The 17,598-nt window shown below is 52.8% G+C and overlaps 2 protein-coding genes across 3 annotated transcripts in view; one reads left to right on the forward strand and one right to left on the reverse strand.

The window, feature by feature from the left end:
• STARD10 (StAR related lipid transfer domain containing 10) overlaps positions 1–9,019 on the reverse strand; it is a 105,287-nt gene extending 96,268 nt beyond the window's left edge. The window contains exon 1 of the mRNA XM_077298862.1: positions 8,067–9,019. The gene's annotated coding sequence lies outside the window, so the exon portion shown is untranslated. The remainder of the gene's footprint in view (positions 1–8,066) is intronic.
• Positions 1–17,598, forward strand: part of CLPB (ClpB family mitochondrial disaggregase) — a 93,841-nt gene that overhangs the window by 5,699 nt on the left and 70,544 nt on the right. The window contains exon 1 of one of the 2 annotated variants that reach the window (XM_077298859.1): positions 9,939–10,408. The exons of the other annotated variant lie outside the window; for it this stretch is intronic. Within the exon in view, the coding sequence (XP_077154974.1) occupies positions 10,102–10,408 (307 nt within the window). The 5' untranslated portion in view covers positions 9,939–10,101. Of the gene's footprint in view, positions 1–9,938; positions 10,409–17,598 lie in introns of those variants that run through there. 2 annotated transcript variants of the gene reach the window in all.

Consider the following 17,598-nt stretch of genomic DNA (forward strand, 5'->3'; position numbering starts at 1 on the left):
TTCCTCCACTGACACTCCAGCCTGTGCTGTCGGAGTCCTCTGCCGTGCCGGGAGGCCGCTTCCCTGTTGTCGGCTCTGCGACTCACTCTCCCGGCTGGTTCCAGCTTGTAGGACTCCAGTTACAGCCACGTCGTCGTCCTCCTCCTCCTCGTCGCTTAGGACGCCGGCTGGCGGCTCTCCTGAGGTATTTAACCCCTTCATTTCTGAGAACCGCCGCTGGTTCTTAAACCTCTCCAGGAAGGGACCTGCGCTTTTCTCAATCCCCTCCCGGAGGAGCACTAACCGGGCCACCTCATCTCTGAGGGCTCTGAACCTCTGGGAGGTCGCGGGTTTCTCCTTATTAGAGGCTCGGGTATTCAGGATCCGAGCCTCCTGCAGCTTCTCCTTCAGCCCGGTCAGTGCTTTGCCGGCGTCCTCGTACTCACGTAGCATGGCGACCACTCGGGAGGAGAAGGTACTCGTGGACACGCTGGAGCTCCTCTCCCCCCAGGATGTTCCTGGGCTCTCCTTCCTGGGGCCTGGGGTGCCCCTGTCTCCCTCTCTGGGCGGACGATGAGCCGTCTCAGGGGTGGAGTAGGTGGGTATGGTTTTTCTCACCCGTCCTGACCTCCTCAGTCCCTCTTGGGCCGGTTGCTGCTGCTGCTCTCTGTCCCCCGCCGGCACAGACCGGGGAACAGAAGCCTGGGAAGCCATGCCGGCCTCCCGGGAAGCCTGCCTCTCCCTGGGGAGAAGAGAGGCCGACTCTGGGCCTCCTGCTGGAACTCACGAGACAGGTGCTGCTCCTAGCAGGGTGTGACTGATTGTGGGCACCTGTCCTCCAGTCACCTCTAGAGCTGCACTCACTATTCTGCTGTTACATTGTGTCTTATCCTCCAGGTCTTTTATTAAATAAAATAAAAATACTTTACATGACAATAACCAAGATACATTACAAATAAAACACAACAGAACAAAACATAAGAACAAAGCTCCAATCAGACGACAACAAACGACAAAAATCACAAAGAAATAAACCAGAAATGGAACCAAAATGGAGAAAGTTCATGACCTACAAATCAGGACCGAGAAACAAAAATTCCAATAAAAATAAAGCAAAGCTAAAAGACAACAAACAAAATACTCATAATTACATGAATACCCCTGTAAAAAATATAAATATAAATAATAGTATAAAATCATATAAGACCCCCGGCCCAGCTTCATTCATACTACTATATACAACCCCAACTACATTCACACCGTCCTATATACAATATTATATACAATATATACACTATAAACACATTATACTAAACCGAACACTATACAACACCGCAAACACAACAAAACCCTACTGGTCCCACTGCCTCACCTTACAGCCACCCCCTTACACCACCACATTCACCCCACAACAAACCTAAATACAATACAGTGTACAAAATTTTTTTTTTTTTATTATTATTATTATTGTTATTTATTTATTTTTTTTATTTATTTTTTTTTTTTTTCCTTTTTTAATATATATACACACACCTACTCTAACTATCCCGCCACCCCTGATCCAGCTCTGGCCACAAAGTTCAGGAATTATCCGAGCTAGGATCAGGCCCCAAAGTTTTTCCCCAGGCGGGGCCTGGGCCAGGCCAGATCAGTCTCTTATCACCGCCGTTGAACCCCCCAATCCCCCCACCCAACCTAACTAAGACCCTCTATTATACACACTATATACAATATATACAATACACTATATACAATATATACAAAAACCAACATCACAGAACACAACCTACATACTCACCACCCAAGGCTCAAGTTCGATGCCTGCAAACCTTCTATTCAGGGAACAGAGATACAAAACAAAAATCTAGGGTGTAAAGACATCAGCCCACCACCAGGATATAGGAGCGCTAATGGACTAAGGCACCCCGAAGGAGAAACCCCTCCAGAGATGGGCCGCCCTCCGGGCACCCAGTCTTTCGCACTCCAGAGAACGCACCTTCACCAGGGCACCTAGGATGCTGCTACAAACTTCATCTACACGGAGGATTTTACTCTGCGTCGTAACTAAAACTCGTGCGTTCCACGTGAAGTACCTGACCACTGCGCTGACTAAGAATAAAGTGACTCGGTCCCTTCTCCCGAGGTCTCTGAACGCTCCATAGGCCCACTCGGCATAGGACAGAGTGGCCAGCCGCGGCCAACCAATGGAAGCGCCCACCCTGTTGTACACCTCTGTATTAAAGGGACAATGAAGCAGGAAGTGCTCCATGCTTTCCAGCATGGTAGCGCAATCCTCACGGGGACAATTCCTGTCCATGGAGCTCCTGTGCTTCAAATTGTCCCTCACATACAACTTACCTTGGAAGCAGCGCCAAGTCAAGTCCCAATACTTCTTGGGGATCCTACTAGAATTTAGCAAACTTAACCCAACCTCTAGATCCCGACTCGGGCAGTCCCTGAGGACCAATGGTCTCTGAAAATGCGAAAGCAAGACCCGCATGTCGAGGAGTTTCCTCGGGAGGGACCTCACTTCCCACATTCCCAGACCCCACCGGCGCATCATTTTCAGAACCGGGGTAACATAAGCCGGGAGATGCCCGTGCGGTGTGCGAAGATCCTTCAATCTTCCCCCTGTCTCCCATTCCTGGAAGAAAGGCTGAAACCATCCTTTGCAGGAGAATACCCACGGAGGAGCCCTCTCTTTCCAGAGGTTTGCCACGTTAACTTTCAAAAAGGTGTTCACTAGAAACACCACGGGGTTTACCATATTCAACCCCCCTAGTCTCCTCGTGCGATAAGTGACCTCCCGTTTGACTAGGTTTAGTCTATTCCCCCATAACATCTGGAAGAACAGACTGTAGACCCGTGTCCAAAGGGGCTCCGGCAAGACACAGACGCTGCCCAGGTAGATTAACAAGGGGAGCAGGAAAGCTTTGCACAGGTCAACCCTTTCCCTCAGGGTCAAAGACCAACCCTTCCATTGGTCCACTTTTTGGGCGACACCCTTGATTCTGCCTTCCCAGTTTTTCGTGGGGTAATCACCCTGGCCAAATTCGATGCCTAGGACTTTGGCATGTTCTTGGGGTTCGGGGAGGGTGTCCGGAAGATCAAACGTGGGATCCCCGCCTCCCAGCCAGAGACTCTCACACTTGTCTTGGTTGACCTTGGACCCGGATGCCTCCGAGTAGCTCTCCACTTCTGACATCACCACCATCGCCTCCTCTTGCGAAGAAACAAAGACAGTAACGTCGTCCGCGTAGGCCACTACCCTCAGGATAGCCTCTGGCGCCAACCCGCCCATCCTCACCCCCGCCAACGGTCCACAATCAACCCCTCTGAGGAAGGGATCGATCGCAAACGCGTAAAGCAAAGGGCTAAGAGGGCAGCCCTGGCGGACACCAGATCCCACCCCGAAAGGTTGTCCAATCCACCCGTTTACCAGAGGGAAAGTCTCAGCCCCTGCGTACAAGGTCTTAAGCCAGTCCACAAACCCTCCAGGCAGACCATACCTCAAAAGAGTGGACCAGAGGTACTCGTGGTCGACCCGATCAAAGGCTTTTGCCTGATCCAGGGTCAGCAAGAACCCCTTCCAAAGGCCCGCCCTGCCTTGCTCCACGGCCTCTTGGACACCCAGAACAGCACTGAAAGTGCTACGGCCAGGAACGCAACAGTGCTGGGCCTCCGAAAGGAGCCGCGGTGCAAACTTCACCAGCCTATTGAAGAGTATCTTAGCCAAAACCTTCCTGTCCACATTGAGAAGTGATATGGGACGCCAATTCTCAATGCGTGACGGGTCCTTACCCTTTGACAAAATGATCAAAGCCGACCTCCTTAATGATCTCGGCAGAGTGCCCGAGGAGAGACACTCATTAAACACCTGAGTCAAGAGGGGGACCAAGGAGTCCCTAAAGGTCTTAAAGAACTCGGATGTTAAGCCATCCGGACCTGGCGATTTTTTGGGCCGGAGCCCATCGATCGCCAGTCTCACTTCCTCTTCTTTGATCGCTTCTGCCAAACCGCCCAGCGAGAGGTCAGCCCCTGGCTCAGGAACAGCTTCAGCCAGGAAAGCCGACATCCTGTCACGATCCAGTTCCTTCCTTCCCAAGAGGTGCGAGTAGTATGAACTGACGACCTCCAAGATCCCTGATCTGGACCTTCTCAGGGATCCCGTACTGTCCATCAGCCCAGTCACTATCTTACTATTCACTGACATCTTGCAGCTTCTGTAGGGGTCGGGCGAGTAGTACTTCCCGTAATCCCTCTCAAAAACCAAAGATGCGTGCCTATCGTACTGACACCTCTTTAGCAAGGATTTCACACTGGAGATCGCCTCGCGGCTACCCCCAGTCGAGACAAGTTGCTCGAGTTTCCTCCTCAGGCTCTGATACAGGCGATCCCTGTTCAGGCTTCTGAGGTTTGAGAGTTGCCGGAAGAATCTCGCCACCCGATGTTTGAACATCTCCCACCACTCAGACTTAGTGTTACTTAGGCCCAGCAGCGGTACCTGGCTCTGAAGAAATTCCTCAAAGGACCGTCTTACAGCTTCTTCCTCAAGGAGTGACGAATTCAGCTTCCAATAACCTCTTCCCATCCGAGGAGTCTCTGTAATGCTCAGAGAAAACATAATCAAACAGTGATCGGAGAACTCCACCTCCACAACCGACAACGGCGAGGAGACGGCATCCTCCTTCAAATAAAACCTGTCTAACCTAGACCTGCACTGACTACCTCTAAAAAAGGTGAACCCCGCGTGGCCTGTGTTGTGCCGGATGTGGACATCCACCAGGCATGCCTCACTTACTATCCTATTTAGCGCGACGCAGTCGTAAGCCAGCCGGTCTCCGGAACCTCCTCTATCACAGGGTCTCGTGACGTTGTTGAAATCCCCTCCAAAGACCACCTGCCGACTCGAAAATAAGAAAGGTTTGATCTTCATGAAGAGACACTTGCGGTCCCACTTGGACTGGGGACCGTAGATGTTAATGAGCCGAAGCTCCTGTCCCCCAATGGAGACATCTAGGATCAAGCATCTCCCCATTTCTAACTCGATCAATCGTCTGCATTCAACCGCTGCGGTCTTAAAAAGGACCGCCACCCCACTATACGGCTCGGCCGCAAGAGACCAGTAGGAGGGCCCGTGCCTCCACTCCCGCCTTGCTTTATGCATGGTTGATAGGTCGGTCAACCTGGTCTCCTGCAAAAACAAAATGTCGGCGTCAAGTTGGCCGAGAAAATGAAAGGCCGTGTACCTTGCCACATCTGACTTTATGCTGGCAACATTAATGGTTGCCAGCGTCAATGGGGTGGGTGCCGCCATCATGATTGATTGAATTAGATAGCCTTTTTCTTCCCACCCCCAACAGTTTCACCCTCTTCCTCTGACAATGATGAGTTTTTAGTGCGCTTAAGACAAACAGACTCATCCATTCTCTCTTTACATGCACTCTGGCCCTTGTCTGGTGGTCCTGAGGTAGTCCCCCCCCCAGAAGGCTTTGTATTTGCCCCCTGAGAAGAAGACCCAGCGACCTCCTGAGCCCCAACAACCTTGTCCGCAACCTCCGGCCCCGGGTCCCCATCGCCCCCCTCTGGAGGGGAGTCCTGGAGGGCCCGGAACCGGTTAGAGAGATCCACCAGAGGGGGGGCGGCTGGACCTTCCAATGGCACCTGGATCAGGGCTACGGAGTCAGAGGGGTCGCACTCCAAGGAGGAGGCTCGAGGCCCGGACCCCCTCTTATCCTTAGTTGTTTTCCTGTTACCCTTTTTCTTTTGCTGTGACCACTCCCCATCTCCCTCATCCAGACTGTCACCGGATGAAGGTTCCTGGGCAGACATGGCGTCCTTTTGCTCCTCCCTTTCAAGTCTCTTGACTTCCTCGCTCAATTCGCCGTCTTTAGGATCCTCAGCTGCAAGTGAAGCACCCGGGTCAGAGTTTAGGGTCATTACTCCCTGCCCCGTTCCCACGGCGCTGCTGCTGCCGCCTGATATTGGATGGCGGCAGCCTGCTCCTCACCGGTTCCCTGCCTCCTCCGCCTCTGCTGGTCCCTTCACCGGCGAGATTAGTCCCGGCTTTCGCCTGTCCCGCACTCGCCGCTTTCAGGACCGCATTGGCAAAGGAACGCGGACAGCGACTGAACGGGTGACCGAGGTCACCACACAGGTTACACCTAATCCTGCCACAGGTAGCAGCAAGATGGCCGAGGTCCCCACACAGTGCGCATTTCTGGGTGGTACACTGCGCACTGAAGTGTGTGGGGCTGCCGCACCTGTGACAGACCTTAGGCTGCCCCCGGTAGAAAATCAAGATCCTGTCCCTCCCCAAAAATGTTGAGGAAGGGATATGGGTAACGGTGTTTCCTGAAACCTTCAATTTCACCATGAAGGTCCAGGCTCCTGACCAGATACCATGCTCATCGAGGGTCTTCTCGGGAATACCGATGATGTCGCCATATCGTCCAACCCAGGTGGAGATGTCGACACAGGAAAGTGACTCGTTACTGGTCAAAACGGTCACCTTCCTGACCGAGTTCTGGCGGGATATTGCTTCAGCGAGGAAACCCTGCCATTCGGGGCGACCCCGAGCCAGCTCGTGGCGAGACCAGAAAAGCTCAAGGCCCTCCGGTCTCACGAAGCTGACATCGAAGTAGGAGGTCCCATAGGGATGGATCAAGGCGAAGATGTCATATGCCACGAAGCCCATCCCCAGCAGGAGCTCAGCAACCTTTGACCGATCAGGACAGGCATCCTTGCTTACCCACTGGAGACGGGCCACGTTCCTACGGTTACTCCTCTGCCCCGGTGTCGGCAGAGACCAGACAGTCTCTGCCCCTCTATCTCGGAAGGCGGAAAGACCGTGTCTCTCTATCCAGAAAGACAGATCAACCTCCCTCCCCTCTACATTGATGGAACTCTCCCCTTTCCTCAGGGCGTCTAGGAAGCGCTGTTGCAAGTCACCATCCTCAGGGTCACCAGACAAGGGCGCACTACTACCCCCAGCAGTGACAGCTCCTGAATAGCTTGGGGCTGAAGCCCCCGCCACCGCTGGGGGGGCAGCGGGACCACTACCTGCTTCCCCTCCACCAACACTAGTAATGTTCTCCTCATTCACTCCACCACCACCACTATTCCCATCATTTGCAACATCACTACTCCCATCATTCACTCCACTACTACTCCTATCATTTCCTGCACAGCTGCTTTCATTCTTCTTACCATTGCCACCACTTCCCGTCACTTTTTTCCCAGTATTCACACCACTATTTGTAAAACTGTTCTCTGCACCTGCCACAGTAACATCCATTTTCTCCTCACTTGTGTCTGGCTTCTTTGCACTCACACCTGCTGGACCGGGGGAGGGGTGCAGCACCACACCCGTTTTCCCTTCATTGGTGTTTTGTTGTTTCTCTGGAGCGCCTTGCCCCCCCCACTGCAGCAGTTTGTATTTTATTATTCTGGGCCTGCTGCTCGTTGGGGGGCACCGCCTGCCCCGCACCCACAGCCTTCGGGGTCCCGGTGTCACATTTGGGTGCTGGAGCAATCTGTCCTCCCGTCGCAGCAGGGCGCCTCGTGTTCCCTGCAGATGATGTTTCCTGCTTTTTTTTTCCTTTTTGGACTCGCTGCTCCCCTATTGCAGCCGCGTGCCTCTTCTCTGTTGAGGCGCACTGCGCCCCTGTCACAACAGTGCGCCCCCCTTTTGCCGCACCAAGTTTCTCGGACCTGCCCCCCACAGCCCCGGCGTCGGCCGGCTCAGCCGTAGCGAGCAGGGATGGAGTCTGCCCACACCGTCCCCCTTTCGCAACGGCGTGGACATCCCCCTCGCCCCCCTCAGCCCCGGTGATAACCGGCTTAGCCGCAGAGGGCAGGGAGGGAAACTCCTCGGGGTCCCCTATGTCCGGCGCCGTGAGTACCTCCACAGCCTCACCCCCTGCACTGTTCCCCGCACAGACGGCAGCACCGCCGGACGTCCTCCTCCTCTCCCCACCTTGCCTGTGCCCCGGACCCACTGCAGAGCCCGTGCCTTTAGGTTTGGTGGGGTTTACACAGGAGGTGGTAGGTGTAACATCATCCATCAGTACATATCTGTAACTCACCACCTCCCGTGCGGTCTCCTTCGTTTTCTTCTTCCTCTTCTGGGTTTCCTCTGCTGGCTCGTCCTCACCAAAGGAGAAGCGGTCCAGGTTCACTGGAGACTCCAGCTGTCGGATCTCCTGTAGCAGACCGCCCTCCTCCTCTTCCTCCGCTGACACTCCAGCCTGTGCTGTCGGAGTCCTCTGCCGTGCCGGGAGGCCGCTTCCCTGTTGTCGGCTCTGCGACTCACTCTCCCGGCTGGTTCCAGCTTGTAGGACTCCAGTTACAGCCACGTCGTCGTCCTCCTCCTCCTCCTCGTCGCTTAGGACGCCGGCTGGCGGCTCTCCTGAGGTATTTAACCCCTTCATTTCTGAGAACCGCCGCTGGTTCTTAAACCTCTCCAGGAAGGGACCTGCGCTTTTCTCAATCCCCTCCCGGAGGAGCACTAACCGGACCACCTCATCTCTGAGGGCTCTGAACCTCTGGGAGGTCGCGGGTTTCTCCTTGTTAGAGGCTCGGGTATTCAGGATCCGAGCCTCCTGCAGCTCCTCCTTCAGCTCGGTCAGTGCTTTGCCGGCGTCCTCGTACTCACGTAGCATGGCGACCACTCGGGAGGAGAAGGTACTCGTGGACTCGCCGGAGCTCCTCTCCCCCCAGGATGTTCCTGGGCTCTCCTTCCTGGGGCCTGGGGTGCCCCTGTCTCCCTCTCTGGGCGGACGATGAGCCGTCTCAGGGTTGGAGTAGGTGGGTAAGGTTTTCTTCACCCGTCCTGACCTCCTCAGTCCCTCTTGGGCCGGTTGCTGCTGCTGCTGCTGCTCTCTGTCCCCCACCGGCACAGACCGGGGAACAGAAGCCTGGGAAGCCATGCCGGCCTCCCAGGAAGCCTGCCTCTCCCTGGGGAGAAGAGAGGCCGACTCTGGGCCTCCTGCTGGAAGTGCTGGAGTTCACAAGGCAGGTGCTGCTCCTAGCAGGGTGTGACTGATTGTGGGCACCTGTCCTCCAGTCACCTCCAGAGCTGCACTCACTATTCTGCTGTTACATCGGGTCTTATCCTCCAGTCACCTCCAGAGCTGCAGTCACTATTCTGCCGTTACATCGTGTCTGATCCTCCAGTCACCTCCAGAGCTGCACTCACTATTCTGCTGTTACATCGTGTCTGATCCTCCAGTCACTTCCAGAGCTGCACTCACTATTCTGCTGTTACATCGTGTCTGATCCTCCAGTCACTTCCAGAGCTGCACTCACTATTCTGCTGTTACATCGTGTCTGATCCTCCAGTCACTTCCAGAGCTGCAGTCATTGTTCTGCTGTTACATCGTGTCTGATCCTCCAGTCACCCCCAGAGCTGCAGTCATTGTTCTGCTGTTACATCGTGTCTTATCCTCCAGTCACCATTCACCAACCACAAGAACACTACTGGAGAATGCAGCTTTGTGTGTGACTGGAGCTGTGAAGGCTGCAGGTCAGTTATCGCGCAGGCGCAGCTGTGCACAGAGCCTTGCCGCGGGTGAGTGTGGCGGGAGTGGAGCTTGTGTGCCCTCTGGTGGCCGACCTCGGTGCTGCAGGAATGTCTCCTCAGGACGTTCAGTCATGTGATCATTAACCCTCCGCTCCCCGGCCGATGCTTACCGCCAGTCGCCGTGACGTCGTCCTACATATAAAGGAACCTTGTCAGTAATGACCTCATAACCCCGCCCTGATAGCAGGGATGGAGCGCACGTACAGCGGCCTTTGCGGACATGTTCCAGAACATTCTGCTGCTGATTCTATGGAAATCTCCCTTCACTCACAGTCCACTAATGACATCAACAAGGAATTAGCTCAGCTGACGTAAGCGCCAAAAACTACACTTCCCGGCATGCACCACAACGTCCCGTCACGCTTGTGTCTGATACGTCGGGAAATGTAGTTCCTGTTTCCTGTATCTCTGCGTAATTCGCTGACTGAGGACTTCAACTCCCAGAATGCAGCACGGTGGAAACGTTTGCAGGTCACAGCCAGCGGGCTGGGACAGTGACGGGAGGACTCCATCTCACCGCTTCGTATATATACCTACTCATGTGGAGCTCCCGAGTGTCCCGGCTCGGTATCTCCCGCCTCCTCGCCTCCTGTCCGGGGAGAGCGGAGGTTGTGAGGCTGCGTGTAACTACCGGACTACAGTACCCGCTGCTGAACAGTGGAGGGCGCTCCGAGCCCGTCAGTCATCCCTCACATGCATTGCAGTATCACCATGTTACCACTGGAGGCCGCCAAAGAGAGCGCCATGAACGTGACGGGTCTCACCGCTGCGCGAAGGCCGTGCTCGCTGCTGCCGCCCTGCTGGTCAGCTGTGATAGCGGCGGCGACGACGACGACGACGACAAAGGTCAGAAGAACTCACTTTATTTTTCAGAACGTGTTTAGCTGTTATGTAATATAGTAGACGTCCTGCGGTGTAGATCTGATCCCTGTGATGTCCTGCAGGGGGCGCCCTCGTCCTGCGGTGTAGATCTGATGTCCTGCAGGGGGCGCCCTCGTCCTGCGGTGTAGATCTGATGTCCTGCAGGGGGCGCCCTCGTCCTGTGGTGTAGATCTGATGTCCTGCGGGGGGCGCCCTCGTCCTGCAGTGTAGATCCAGCCCCTGTGATGTCCTGCAGGGGGCGCCCTCGTCCTGCGGTGTAGATCTGATGTCCTGCAGGGGGCGCCCTCGTCCTGCGGTGTAGATCTGATGTCCTGCAGGGGGCGCCCTCGTCCTGCGGTGTAGATCTGATGTCCTGCAGGGGGCGCCCTCGTCCTGCGGTGTAGATCTGATGTCCTGCAGGGGGCGCCCTCGTCCTGTGGTGTAGATCTGATGTCCTGCAGGGGGCGCCCTCGTCCTGTGGTGTAGATCTGATGTCCTGCAGGGGGCGCCCTCGTCCTGTGGTGTAGATCTGATGTCCTGCAGGGGGCGCCCTCGTCCTGTGGTGTAGATCTGATGTCCTGCAGGGGGCGCCCTCGTCCTGTGGTGTAGATCTGATGTCCTGTGGGGGGCGCCCTCGTCCTGTGGTGTAGATCTGATGTCCTGCAGGGGGCGCCCTCGTCCTGCGGTGTAGATCCAGCCCCTGTGATGTCCTGCAGGGGGCGCCCTCGTCCTGCGGTGTAGATCCAGCCCCTGTGATGTCCTGCAGGGGGCGCCCTCGTCCTGTGGTGTAGATCTGATGTCCTGCAGGGGGCGCCCTCGTCCTGTGGTGTAGATCTGATGTCCTGCAGGGGGCGCCCTCGTCCTGTGGTGTAGATCTGATGTCCTGTGGGGGGCGCCCTCGTCCTGCGGTGTAGATCTGATGTCCTGCAGGGGGTGCCCTCGTCCTGCGGTGTAGATCTGATGTCCTGCAGGGGGCGCCCTCGTCCTGCGGTGTAGATCTGATGTCCTGCGGGGGGCGCCCTCGTCCTGTGGTGTAGATCTGATGTCCTGCAGGGGGCGCCCTCGTCCTGCGGTGTAGATCTGATGTCCTGCAGGGGGCGCCCTCGTCCTGCGGTGTAGATCTGATGTCCTGCAGGGGGCGCCCTCGTCCTGCGGTGTAGATCTGATGTCCTGCAGGGGGCGCCCTCGTCCTGCGGTGTAGATCTGATGTCCTGTGGGGGGCGCCCACGTCCTGCGGTGTAGATCTGATGTCCTGTGGGGGGCGCCCTCGTCCTGTGGTGTAGATCTGGCCCCTGCGGGGGGCGCCCTCATCCTGCGGTGTAGATCTGATGTCCTGTGGGGGGCGCCCTCGTCCTGTGGTGTAGATCTGATGTCCTGCGGGGGGCGCCCTCGTCCTGTGGTGTAGATCTGATGTCCTGCAGGGGGCGCCCTCGTCCTGCGGTGTAGATCCAGCCCCTGTGATGTCCTGCAGGGGGTGCCCTCGTCCTGCGGTGTAGATCTGGCCCCTGCGGGGGGCGCCCTCGTCCTGCGGTGTAGATCTGATGTCCTGTGGGGGGCGCCCTCGTCCTGTGGTGTAGATCTGATGTCCTGCGGGGGGCGCCCTCGTCCTGTGGTGTAGATCTGATGTCCTGCGGGGGGCGCCCTCGTCCTGCAGTGTAGATCCAGCCCCTGTGATGTCCTGCAGGGGGTGCCCTCGTCCTGCGGTGTAGATCTGATGTCCTGCAGGGGGCGCCCTCGTCCTGCGGTGTAGATCTGATGTCCTGCAGGGGGCGCCCTGTTATGAATTGTATTTCTTGGCTCCCTCTTGTGATCACTAGCGGTATTACACTTGGATTGCCTTTCTCCAGGTTGGTACCCACCTGGTTCGTTAGGCCTTGGGTGTTCCTATTTAGACTTCCTGGAAATTCAGTCTAGTGCCTGGAATCGATGTAATCAGTCTGTCTTTTGGCTCCTGTCTCCTGGCCTCCTGCTTTTTGCAAGATAAGCGAAGTCCTGCTTCCTTATTTTGTTAATCCGCATTACTGCTATTTTGTTCCAGCTTGTTACAATGTGATTCTTGATTTTTGCTGGAAGCTCTAGGGGGCTGATATTCTCCCCCCACACCGTTAGTCGGTGCGGGGGTTCTTGGATATTCAGCATGGATATTTTGGTAGGGTTTTTTCTGACCGTATAAGTCCTCTTTCTATTTTCTGCTATTAATTAGTGGGCCTCACTTTGCTAAATCTAGTTCATACTTACGTTTGTCTTTTCTTCTTACCTCACCGTTATTATTTGTTGGGGGCTTGTATCATACCTTTTGGGGTCCCTTCTCTGGAGGCAAGTGAGGTCTTATTTTCTCTGAAAGGGTTAGTTAGTTCTCCGGCTGGTGCGAGACGTCTAGAATCAACGTAGGCACGTTCCCCGGCTACTGTTAGTTGTTGTGTTAGGATTAGATATTCGGTCAGCCTAGTTACCACCTCCCTATGAGCTAGATTTTGTGTTTGCGGACTTAGCTGGAACTTCAGCGATCCTCTACCACTAGGATCACAACAGTTATTCCAGGCCATTAATGCATTGCTGAAGTGGGATTAAAAGAAAAGAAGTTCTGAGTTTTTTTTTTTTTTTTCTTCTTCCCCTTTTTCTCTGAGTGGCTTGAAGCTCTGCTGCAGACATGAATGTTCAGACGCTGATTACTAGTGTGGATCAGCTTGCTGCACGTGTGCAGGGCATTCAGGATTTTGTTACTAGTAGTCCTATGTCTGAACCTAAAATACCTATTCCTGAGCTTTTCTCTGGTGATCGATTTAAATTTAGGAATTTTAGGAATAATTGTAAATTGTTTCTATCTTTGAGACCTCGTTCGTCTGGAGACTCAGCTCAGCAAGTAAAAATTGTTATCTCCTTCTTGCGCGGCGACCCTCAGGATTGGGCTTTCTCATTGGCGCCAGGAGATCCGGCATTGGCAAATATTGATGCGTTTTTTCTGGCGCTCGGATTGCTTTATGAGGAACCCAATCTTGAAATTCAGGCAGAGAAGGCTTTGCTGGCTATTTCTCAGGGCCAGGATGAAGCCGAAGTGTATTGCCAAAAATTTCGCAAATGGTCCGTGCTTACTCAATGGAATGAGTGTGCTCTGGCCGCTAATTTCAGAAATGGCCTTTCTGAAGCCAGGGTTCAAGTAAAGATAGCAAACAACACAGGTGCAAATAATACCGATGCAGCCAACCTACAATCAGGAATTGGCTGCTTGGACACAATACAGACTATTTTTTTGCACGGGTGCTCCAAGCAGCCAATTCCTAATTGTAGGTTGGCTGCATCGGTATTATTTGCACCTGTGTTGTTTGCTATCTTTACTTGGGCCTGGTGCACCCTGGGTAGTGCAATTGTTGGAGGCCTTGAACAGGTAAGCATGCCTGTGTTCTGGTGTTTCTTTGTTTAGTTTAGTGTAGTGGAGGTTTTCCTCCAATGGTGTTTTTTTAGATTAGGACTGCCAAGATACAAGGACCCTTGACGTGGGTTGGCAGCTTCAATATTGTGGCCATAATATCAACCAATACCTTGCATACATTATGTTTTTGGTGCACTGTACATTTTTCCAGGGTGCGCCTGGGCCCTAGATGGCTCTGTACACTGTGGCCTCTGTTCACACAGGATGCATCATGGTTAGCCCGCTATATATATGGCGTCATTAATAGGCTTTTCACCATATACTTTGCAGTCCTGTGTGAACATGCCACATACAGACTATTTTTTTGCATGGGTGCTCCAAGCGGCCAATTCCTGATTGTAGGTTGGCTGCATCGGTATTATTTGCACCTGTGTTGTTTGCTATCTTTACTTGGGCCTGGTGCACCCTGGGTAGTGCAATTGTTGGAGGCCTTGAACAGGTAAGCATCCATGCCTGTGTTCTGGTGTTTTTTTGTTTAGTTTAGTGGAGGTTTTCCTCCAATGGTGTCCTTTCTGAAGCCATTAAGAATGTGATGGTGGGTTTCCCCATTCCTACAAGTCTGAATGATTCCATGGCTCTGGCCATTCAGATAGATCGGCGTTTGCGGGAGCGCAAAGCCGCTAATCCTCTGGTGGTGTTGTCTGAACAAACACCTGATTTAATGCAATGTGATAGAATTCAGACTAGAAATGAGCAGAAAAATCATAGACGTCAGAATGGGTTGTGTTTTTACTGTGGTGATTCTACACATGTTATATCAGCATGCTCTAAACGCCTAACAAGGGTTGTTAGTCCTGTCACCGTTGGTAATTTGAATCCTAAATTTATTTTGTCTGTGACTTTAATTTGCTCATTGTCTTCTTACCCTGTTATGGCGTTTGTGGATTCAGGTGCTGCCCTGAGTCTTATGGATCTGTCATTTGCCAGGCGCTGTGGTTTTGTTCTTGAACCGTTGGTAAATCCTATTCCTCTTAGAGGTATTGATGCTACGCCATTGGCGGAAAATAAACCGCAGTTTTGGACACAAGTGACCATGTGCATGACTCCTGAACATCGGGAGGTGATTCGTTTTCTTGTTCTTGTGTTCTGCATAAAATGAATGATTTGGTCGTTTTGGGTCTGCCATGGTTACAGACCCACAATCCAGTCTTGGATTGGAAGGCAATGACTGTGTCAAGTTGGGGCTGTCGGGGAATTCATTGCGATTCCTCGTCGGTGTCTATTGCTTCCTCTACTCCTTCAGAAGTTCCTGAGTTTTTGCTTGACTATCAGGATGTGTTCAGTGAGTCCAGGTCCAGTGCTCTGCCTCCTCATAGGGACTGTGACTGCGCTATAGATTTGATTCCTGGTAGTAAGTTTCCTAAGGGACGATTATTTAATCTGTCTGTACCTGAACATGCTGCAATGCGTTCTTATATAAAGGAGTCTTTAGAGAAGGGACATATTCGTCCATCCTCTTCCCCTCTTGGTGCGGGATTCTTTTTTGTAGCCAAAAAAGACGGGTCTTTGAGACCTTGTATAGACTATCGGCTTCTGAATAAAATCACGGTCAAATTTCAGTATCCTTTGCCACTGTTGTCGGACTTGTTTGCTCGGATTAAGGGTGCCAAGTGGTTCACCAAGATAGATCTTCGTTGTGCGTACAACCTTGTGCGCATTAAGCAAGGAGATGAATGGAAAACTGCATTTAATACGCCCGAAGGTCATTTTGAGTACTTGGTGATGCCTTTTGGGCTCTCTAATGCTCCTTCAGTGTTTCAGTCCTTTATGCATGACATCTTCCGGAAGTATCTAGATAAATTTGTGATTGTTTATCTGGATGACATTTTAGTTTTTTCTGATGATTGGGATTCTCATGTAAAGCAGGTCAGGATGGTGTTTTCAGGTTTTGCGTGATAATGCTTTGTTTGTGAAGGGCTCAAAGTGTCTCTTTGGAGTGCAGAAGGTTTCCTTTTTGGGTTTTATTTTCTCCCCTTCTGCTGTGGAGATGGACCCAGTCAAGGTCCGAGCTATTCATGATTGGACCCAACCCACGTCCGTTAAGAGTCTTCAGAAGTTCTTGGGTTTTGCTAATTTCTACCGTCGTTTTATTGCTAACTTTTCTAGCGTTGTTAAACCTTTGACGGATATGACCAAGAAAGGTTCTGATGTTGCTAACTGGGCTCCTGCAGCCGTGGAGGCTTTCCAGGAGTTGAAGCGCCGGTTTACTTCGGCGCCTGTTTTGTGCCAGCCTGATGTCTCGCTTCCCTTTCAGGTTGAAGTGGATGCTTCTGAGATCGGTGCCGGAGCTGTTTTGTCGCAGAAAGGCTCTGGTTGTTCTGTGATGAGCCCTTGTGCTTTTTTTTCTAGGAAATTTTCGCCTGCGGAGCGGAACTATGATGTTGGTAATCGGGAGTTGTTGGCCATGAAGTGGGCATTTGAGGAGTGGCGTCATTGGCTCGAGGGTGCTAAGCATCGTGTGGTGGTCTTGACTGATCACAAAAATTTGATGTATCTCGAGTCTGCTAAGCGCCTGAATCCTAGACAGGCTCGTTGGTCATTGTTTTTCTCCCGTTTTGACTTTGTGGTCTCATACCTGCCTGGTTCGAAGAATGTGAAGGCTGATGCTCTTTCTAGGAGTTTTGTGCCTGACTCCCCTGGAGTCTCAGAGCCAGCGGGTATTCTTAAAGAGGGAGTAATCTTGTCGGCCATTTCTCCGGATTTGCGACGTGTGTTGCAGAGATTTCAGGCTGGTAGACCTGACTCTTGTCCACCTGACAGATTGTTTGTTCCTGATAAGTGGACCAGTAGAGTCATTTCCGAGGTTCATTCCTCAGTGTTGGCAGGGCATCCTGGGATTTTTGGTACCAGAGATTTGGTAGCTAGGTCCTTTTGGTGGCCTTCCTTGTCGCGGGATGTGCGGTCATTTGTGCAGTCCTGTGGGATTTGTGCTCGGGCTAAGCCTTGCTGTTCTCGTGCCAGCGGGTTACTTTTGCCCTTGCCAGTCCCGAAGAGGCCCTGGACACACATTTCCATGGATTTTATTTCAGATCTTCCGGTGTCTCAAGGTATGTCTGTCATCTGGGTGGTATGTGATCGCTTTTCCAAGATGGTCCATTTGGTGCCCTTGCCTAAGTTGCCTTCCTCTTCCGATCTGGTTCCTTTGTTCTTTCAGAATGTGGTTCGTTTGCATGGCATTCCTGAGAATATCGTGTCTGACAGAGGATCCCAGTTTGTGTCCAGGTTCTGGCGTTCTTTTTGTGCTAAGATGGGCATTGATTTGTCGTTCTCATCTGCCTTTCATCCTCAGACTAATGGCCAAACGGAGCGAACTAATCAGACACTGGAGGCTTATTTGAGATGTTTTTTTTCTGCAGATCAGGATGATTGGGTGACCTTCTTGCCATTGGCTGAGTTTGCCCTCAATAATCGGGCTAGTTCCGCTACTTTGGTTTCGCCATTCTTCTGCAACTCTGGTTTTCATCCTCGTTTTTCCTCTGGTCATGTTGAATCTTCTGACTGTCCTGGGGTGGATTCCGTGGTGGATAGATTGCAGCGGATTTGGAGACATGTGGTGGACAACTTGAAATTGTCACAGGAGAAGGCTCAGCGTTTTGCCAACCGCCGCCGCGGTGTGGGTCCCCGACTTCGTGTTGGGGATTTGGTTTGGTTGTCTTCTCGGTTTGTCCCTCTTAAGGTTTCCTCTCCTAAGTTTAAGCCTCGCTTTATTGGTCCTTATAAAATTTTGGAAATCCTTAATCCGGTT

Source organism: Ranitomeya variabilis, chromosome 3, assembly GCF_051348905.1.
Source record: "Ranitomeya variabilis isolate aRanVar5 chromosome 3, aRanVar5.hap1, whole genome shotgun sequence".
Classification (NCBI taxonomy): Eukaryota; Metazoa; Chordata; class Amphibia; order Anura; family Dendrobatidae; genus Ranitomeya; species Ranitomeya variabilis.